This window comes from Pristis pectinata, chromosome 1, assembly GCF_009764475.1.
Source record: "Pristis pectinata isolate sPriPec2 chromosome 1, sPriPec2.1.pri, whole genome shotgun sequence".
Taxonomy (NCBI): domain Eukaryota; kingdom Metazoa; phylum Chordata; class Chondrichthyes; order Rhinopristiformes; family Pristidae; genus Pristis; species Pristis pectinata.
In genome coordinates, this window is record NC_067405.1 from 106,253,672 (window position 1) to 106,262,123 (window position 8,452).

Consider the following 8,452-nt stretch of genomic DNA (forward strand, 5'->3'; position numbering starts at 1 on the left):
GGGATGTCACTTGACATTGAGTTGGCCAGGCCTCTATTCTCTAGTGTTTAGAATAACAGGAGGTGACCCCATTGGAAATACAAATTTTTAGAGGGCTCAACCAGGTAGATATGAGGAAGGTGCTTTCCTTTGAATAAGGAGTTTAGAACTGGAGTCACAGTCTCAAAGTTAGAGGTAGACCATTCAGGACTGAAATGAGGAGCAATTTCTTCACTCAGAGGTCAGTGAATGTCTACTGTGGAGGACTTTGAAGGTTCAGACATTGACTACACTATAACAATATATAGAGATTGTTTTCTGTATATTAAACAAGTCAGGGGATATTGGGATAGGGCAAGGAAAATTAATTTTTAAATAGATCAGCCATGATCTTGTTGAAATACAGAGCAAGTTTATGGGGCCAGATGGCCTACTCGTATTCCCATTTCTGTTGTTCTTATGTAGAGGAATGGCTTACTAAAAGTAACAGACTTTTGGCCAGTAAGGGAACAAATAGCAAATATGGGATAACTGGAAAACAAGGGGCTATCACTGAAAAGTTAATCAAAGGTTATTTTGCTTCATGAATAATTATATGTACTTTTTTTGTAAAATTAAGAACTTACTTTCAAATGTGTCCTCTCTCATTTTTCAAAATCTGTAATTTTTGTTTGTGTGATGAGATAATACACAAACATTATTTAGTTGTGCATTTAAACCCCAATTTTAGCAGCAGCATTAACTCATCAATGTTTAGGCCTCCCTTCTCTACATTCCTTCAAATCATCCCAAAAGACCATGATTTTAGTCAGCTTCCCTTGGCTGGGCATCATTTCTTTATTTGATTATGTACCTTTGGAGCTGCTTGGGATAAGTTCTTGTATCAATTGTTGTTCTAGTTCTTGTTTGGTGTAAATCTGGTACAAAGCACCCAAAAGAACTCCAGACTGGAGTAGAAATGAGACTCCTTCTCCAAACAATGTATCTTCTGGATTCAGGTTACATTTGCACTATAGTTGTGGAAATGGTGTGACAGACATATATGAACATAAGGAATAGGAGCAGGAGTTCTCCATATGGCCCTTCAAGCCTATTCTGCTATTCATCAAGATCATGACTGATCTATTACCTCAGCTCAATTTTCCTGCATATTCCTTGATTCCCTTAATATCCAGAAATCTATCAATCTCTGTTTGAAAATGACTCAACAACTGAGCCTCTACACCACTCCAGAGCAGAGAATTCCAAAGATTCACTACCCTCTGGGTGAAGAAATGTTTCTTCATTGCAATCCCAGTTTGTCCACTCCTTATTCTACAACCACTGGTTCTAGGGTAACATCCTGCCTGCACCCACCCTGTTTGACCCTGTGAGGATTTTACAAGTTTCAATGAGCTATCCTCTCGCTCTTCTAAACTCTAGAGAATACAGGGCTAGTCTACTCAATGTCAACTAATATGGCAAACACATCACCCCTGGAATCAGTCTAGTCAATCTTTCCTGCACTTCCTCTATGGCAACTACCAAAACTGCGCATTATACTCCATATGCAGTCTCAGCAAGGCCCCACACGTGCAAGGCCCCACACATCCTTTCTCCTTTATTCAAATTTTCTCATAATAAAGGCAGACATACTATTTGCTTACTAATTGGATACCAAAACTGTGCATTATACTCCATGTGCAGTCTCAGCAAGGCCCCACACATCCTTTCTCCTTTATTCAAATCTTCTCATAATAAAGGCAAACATACTATTTGCTTACTAATTGCTTGTTTCATTTGTGCATTGGCTTTCAGTAATTTGTGTGCAAGGTTCCTGTGAACATCAACATACCCAATCTCTCATCATCTAAAAAAATACTCTGTTTTTCTCCTTGTGTATCAAAGTACATGACTTCGCATTTTTCTGCATTATATTCCATCTGCTATGTTCTCACCCATTCACTTATCTATGTTGACAACTCCCCCAACCCCAAGCCTCTTTACTTCCTCTTCAATGCCAACAATACCATATGCAAAATGAAAATATGACATTTACTCTCCTCAGCCAAATCATTGATATATAGATATATAGATAGTGAATAGCTGCGGCTCATGCACCAATCTCCACTAGTCACAAATTGCCAATGTGAGAATGATTTTTGCTTTTTATCTGATTATATCAATTCATTTCAGTGTATTACTCCAATTTCCACGTGCTTTAACCTTGTTGACCAGCCTTCTGTGTGGGATCTTATCAAAAGCCTTCTGAAAATCCAAATACACCACCTTCACTGGTTCACCCTTAAGACATATCCTCTAAGACCTCCAGCGTATTGGTCAAACATGATCTTATTTTCATAAATTCATGCTGACTTTGTTCAACCCTATTATTCTTTCCAAGGTTTCAGTTATTGCATCCTTCATTATAGATTCCAGCATTTTCTCTACCACAGGCATCAGTTTCCTGTTTTATCTCTCCCTTCCTAAATAGTGTGATCATATTTGCTACCCTCCAATCCACGGAAATTATGGAAAGATGTTATCCAGACTGTCCACTATCTCTATAACCACCTCTTTCAAAACTCTGAATGTGGATCATTGTTCACAACTTTGTCATCCTATTTGACCCTAAACTGAGTATTTTCCCCCTATTCGTCCTATCAACTAGGATTACCTATCTCCACCTCTCTAATCTCACCATCTCCATCTCTGCCTCTGCCTTTGATAGTTCCTGGCCCCCTTTATTTAGCATCGTGTTCACCAAACATTGTGGGTCAAAGGACGTGTTCACGTGCTGTACTGTCCCATGTTCTCATCTTATAACTTCCATAAAACTTCAGCTCATTGGAAAGCTCCATTGATGGTCTTACTTACCCTTTCCCATTCAGCAAAACCTCAAATTTAAATCTTTCATCTTTTTGCTCAAATCTCGCTTCTGCCTTGCACCCACATCACTCCCCAACCCTGCATTTGGATGGCACTGTGGCACAGTTGTTGGCACTGCTGCCCAATGGCTATAGTAACCTGGGTTTGATCCCAACCTCGGGTGTTATCTGTGTCTTGTTCGACATGCGTGCATGTACATTTCTGCTAGGTACTCTGGTTTCTTCCCACAACCCAAAGATGTGTGGTTTGTTGGGTTAATTAGCCACTGTAAATTACCCTTTAGTGCAGCTAAGAGGAAAATAAATCATTTGGTAGGCACATGAGAGAGAATACGTTGCAGATCTACAGGGAAATAAAAGGGGGGTTATGATTAATGGGATTCCTCTGCTGGGAGCCGACATGGACCAGACAAGCTGAACAATCCTCTTCTGTGCTATAACAATTGTGTAACCTCTTAAGTCAGATACTGCTCTGAGAATTACGGTTCCTTCATGTCTTAATCTCTCATATATCTTTGCTTCTTCCCACCATTTGCGGCTTGCCTTCAGCTATCTAGGTTCTGGAATTCCTTCTCCCTTAACCTCTTGCTCTCTCATCTTATTCTCCAACAACACTCCCTGAAACTGACCTCTAACCAAAAACACAACTTCCCATCTATGACCATGTTTTATTCCTGGATTAACAGATCAAAGTGCAGAGGTAAAAAGAGTACACAAATTGCCACCCTTTTTAATCCACATGGGGCAAACCTTCGCATGAACATCATAAGTGTTGCAGGAGCTAAAAGCAAATTAACCCCTGTCAATGTCCGATGGACCTTATGCATGTTGATGAAACTGGCACCGTTTCCATTTGTGAATATGATTTGGGTCTCCTTATATCACATTCTACTTTCTGGTTTAGCAGTAGATTCTGACTGTCTATCGGAACTAATAGGTAATTTTATTGGATTTAATTGGCAGAAGTGTACTGTAAAAGTTTGTATAGAGCACTTAATAATGCAATCAAAAGAACAAAATAATTTCACTATTATTACATTATAACTATAGCATTATTGAAACCAAACATATTAATTTTGGAAAATATGTATTCATGTTGGATTATATAATTTTAGCTACTAACCTTGTGTCTCCCTCTAATTTTGTAGTGCCCAAGTTTCCCATCGGCATGCAATATAAGTTTATCCATTCTCTGTAGAAGTTGTCCTATAGATGCACAGCCGGGTTCAGTCCCCTGCACCCACATTATTTTGTCTCCACGAATAGTTTTATTGGTTGAAGCAGTTAATTCTTTATCTGAACTAGTACTCTGACCTGCAAGCGCTCCATCCTCAAAATTGCCACTCTGATGAAGAGCAATGACTTCTTGCAAAATTTTGTCACCAATTTTGTGCCCCAAGAAGTCATCCACAAAGCATAAGCCGTATTGATTCATACAAGGTACTATATGCTCTAACACCAGCCTGGATAAATTGATTCTCTTATTGGTTGTTGTTTTAGGGCAACGATGTTTATTCAGGGTTTCAGATACCACCCATGAATCACATTTTACTTGTTTATTCGAAATTTCCTTAGAGCATTTTGGTACTTCATCCTCGGAATTTGCATTTCTTTTCAGTCTGTCACTTTCTAAACTATTTGAACTCTCAGTGAAAAGTTTATTCACGGGGTCCAAAGAAGGATCTCCATGCAGTGTTGGCATTTGGGTTGGCACCAGTGGAATACTGCGAACCGTGTTGGCATGTGGAGAGTTCGTGCTGTACGTGTCAAACGACATGTCCGCGTGTTTATTGACTGCTTGGGAACACGGGCGTTTGCGCGGTGGTTCCGCGCAGTCCCACTCCGCCGGGGGCGCGCTCCCGCCCTCGCAGTTGTCAAGCTCCCCAAGCGGCTTCGCGCAGCAGCCTCCAGAACTGTCAGGAGCCCCCAGGCGTCCCGCCGGCAGCCCGCTCGCGCCGCCAGGTCGCACAAGCAGCCGTTGGAGCTCAGTCGCGCGGTCAGGTTCCATAACCGACCCGCCCGCGCTGTCACCTTGCACGAGCTGTTGAATCCCACTCGTGCCGCCGTGAGGTTCCGCAGCGACCGGCTTCAGCCGGCGCGTGGTGCCAGCGTCGGGAGCCCCGGTGTCGGGTTCGTTTTCCATGTTTTTCACTCCTGAAGCATGATAACAAGTCTCGGGTAAACTCGCTTGCTCCCTATCGCTTACTCGCTTGCATGGTGCAGTTCCGTTTCCCTCGTCCAGCCAAGGGAGCAAAGAGTCCGACGCGCCAAAGTCGACCGGATTCGCGTTGGTCTTCAAGCAATCCCGACCTTGCGCCGGCTGCTCTTCCTCGAAACTGGCGCGCGTGCACGCGGCCGGCTCTTGCTCGGGGCGGTCGAGGAGCCGCGAGCTGCTCTCGGGTCGCAGCCGCGCCTGCACGCGTCCGCCCTGCTGCTGCTGCTGCGGCTGCTGCCGGTGTTGCTTTTTACACTCCTCAAACCGTGTCATCATATTCAACTATTGCCAGGGACTGGTTGTAAAGTTCAGCAAATTATGCGGTTGAGGCAACCGTCTCTTCACAATACGTGCACGCGCTTTTTCATGGGTTCGAACCTTTAAAACGATCTCTGCCATCCCGCTACAGAAAACGAGCCCATGAAGTTATCAAACTTATTGGGAAATAAAAGCTTTGTGTGTACGCATCAGACAGTACATTACTGGGCTGGATTTACACCAAGCTGTTCTTATTTATACTCTTGGCCATGTGACCAATTTATTTTGGGAAATGAATAGTTGTACTTTTTTAAACTCGTGTACGGGATGTGGGCGTCACTGGCAAGGCTAATATTTATTGTCCATCCCTGATTGTCTCGCAAAGGTGATGAGCAATCATAATCTTAAACGACTATAGCCTTAGGATGAAGCTACTCAATGTTTTTAGGCTGAGATTTCCTGGATTTAGATCTTGGCATGAGGAGGGCATAGTGATGGATATTGAAATCAGAATGGCATGTGACTTAGTGAAAAACATTGAATGTGGTTTCTGCCAAGTGCAAAGAACAGGGCCTTGGTAAGGAAGGGAATTTGGTGAAGGTGGGGGGAAACAGTTGCTTGTATTTAATAAAGAGAGCTGGCACCAATGTCCTCACTAGTGTTGTGGAGGTGTATAATTTGACTGGGGTGGACATCAGGCAGTAGATGTGAAAAAGAGCAAAAAAGATTCACATCGGATTGACAGTCAAAAGGAGCAAGAAGTAATATTGTTTTAGTTAAGACCTTGTATTCTCTTTTAGTCTGGGCCAAGGTTGGCCATTTATGCATTATGTAAACATACAAACCGTATTAAACAAGATGGGAGAGGCAGATATGCAATTAGTCATTTGGAAATTTGACATTGTGATGGTATTAGAGACTTGGTTAAAAAGGCAACGATTTGATACTAAATGTTTCAGAATACAAGGTTCTCAGGAAACATAGGAAGGGTAGAAAGAAAGGGTGGTGACAGTATTGATAAGGAGAATATTACAGTGATAGTGAAAGTGTCCTGGCGTGATCAAGGACAGAATCTACTCAGTTAAGAAGCAGGAATGACATTGCACTAATGGAAGTATTTGATAGGTTGCCAAGTTGTAGGAAGGATATATTGGAACAAATCTGCAGGAAAAGTACAGATATGTGCAAAGGCAATAGCAATCCTAACATAGACTGGCATAGTAATAACATAAGGTCAAAGATGGGGAGATATTTTTGAGGCATGTTCAGGAGAATCTTCTTAACCAGTATATTTAAGGCCAAATGGGAAAGAAAGCATCGCTGAACTTGGTTTGGTGGATTGAGATGAGCCAAGTAGAGCATTATGTATGTGAGTGGGGAAATGTGGAGAGTAGTGATCATGGTATCAAAGTGTTTAGAATAGCTATATATAGGCCATCCCGGGTTAAGAATGCCCAACTTATGGACATCCCTCCATATGAATAAGCTCCCATAATATTATTAAACTCAAAAGTCTGATGTACATAAATATGTTCATTCCAACAAATGGCAGAACTAGTTTCTTCTCTCAGTTTTTTGTAATTGTTCTTCCTTATCAGTCTTGTGTGCTTTTGATACCATTCATTACAATATGGTTACCATATCGATTGATTTTTGTGTATTTTCTGACTTATGGGCATCTATAAAAATGGAAGCCATTTGTTATCAGGGAGCGGCCTGTAGTAGTAAGAGAACCACTTTATGGGAATAATAGTCAATTGAAGAAAGATCAATTGCATTCGGGTAAGAACTGATATGACCCAGATAAAATGGAATCAAAAACTGGCAGGCAAAACTGTAATCAAACAATGGCAGGACTTTAAGGAGCTGGTTCAGGTCAAGATCTATGTTGTTCCCACTAGAAAGAAAGGTAAGGCAAATAAATAGAGATCTGCCTGGATGACCAAAGAGATAGAGAGTAAAGCAGAAAAAGGGAAGTATGTCAGGTTGATATGAACGTGCAGCAGTATGGCAGAGGCAACCAGTCTGATTATAGAAAGTTCTGAGGGGAAGCGTAAAAGGAAATAAAAATGGCAAAGAGAGACTTTGGGGAAAAAATGGTAAACGCAAAAAGTGAAAACAGAAGTCTTCTATAGGCAGGTAAGCAGTAAGAGGAGAAGAGGGGCTGATCAAGACCAAACAATCTATTCAAGAAGGTAGAGGGAATGGCAAAGTACTAAGTAAATATTTTATGAAAAGGTATGAATTGATAAAGAGGGGGTTCTAGAAAGGTTAACTGTATCTAAAGAGCTTAAATTGCCCTGTCCAGATAGCATGCATCCTAGGTTGCTGAGAGAAACATGGATAGAAATTGCAGTGATACTGGCCATCATCTGCCAAACGTTTATATAAAAAAAAGGAGTGGTGCCTGAGGACTGGAGAATTGCAAAGGTTACATCTTTGTATAAAAAAGTGTTTTTCAAGGATAAAGCCAGCTAAAATAAGTCTGTCAGTTTAACCTTGGGCATGGGGACATTTTTGGAAATGAAAATCAGGGTTAGACTTGGATTGCATTGAGTCTGAAATTTGGAATGCTGGGTGTGGTGTGGCAAGGGGTGGTAGAGGAGAGAGATTCATTCAAGGCTTTCAAGAGGAACTGGATAAGTACTTGAATGGAAAATATTTGCAGGACTGTGGAGAGAGGGCAGAGGCGTGCAATGAGCTAGATCACTGTTTCATAGAATAGACACAGAATCAATGACCCAAATGACTTTCTTCCATGCTGTAACAGTTCTGTGAATCTAATTATCTTTAGTGTTTCTGCACTCTTGCTATCTTTATCTTTCTAGATGGTAGAACTTGTGAGTCCAGGAACTGCTGATAGAGAGGACTTGGTAAGTTGTTGTAGTGCAATTTATGTATATAAAAGAAATTAAAAAGACTTAGCAAGCCTTTAACCAAACTGGACCACATGTGCACAATTAGAACTTTAACAGGAAATTTAGGCTTATATATTCAATTGTGCATTGGGGAAAAAAATCATTGTAAAATACTTAAATCTGACTTTAATCATTGGCAAAATACATGTGCAGCAAAATGTCTGATGGATGTATACTATCTAACTATTCCAAAATCCTAATGGTTTGGCAGCTGG

At 41.2% G+C, this 8,452-nt stretch overlaps 1 protein-coding gene across 3 annotated transcripts in view; it reads right to left on the bottom strand.

Annotated features, from left to right (window-relative positions):
* egln3 (egl-9 family hypoxia-inducible factor 3) overlaps nt 1–6,248 on the bottom strand; it is a 37,901-nt gene extending 31,653 nt beyond the window's left edge. The window contains exon 1 of one of the 3 annotated variants that reach the window (XR_007956908.1): nt 3,970–6,248. Coding sequence is in view for 2 of the 3 variants with exons in the window: in XM_052023368.1 (XP_051879328.1) it covers nt 3,970–5,337 (1,368 nt within the window). In the remaining variant the exon portion in view is untranslated. The remainder of the gene's footprint in view (nt 1–3,969) is intronic. The other 2 variants (XM_052023368.1, XM_052023378.1) reach the window with 2 other exon arrangements.
* Nucleotides 6,249–8,452: the final 2,204 nt, after the last annotated feature.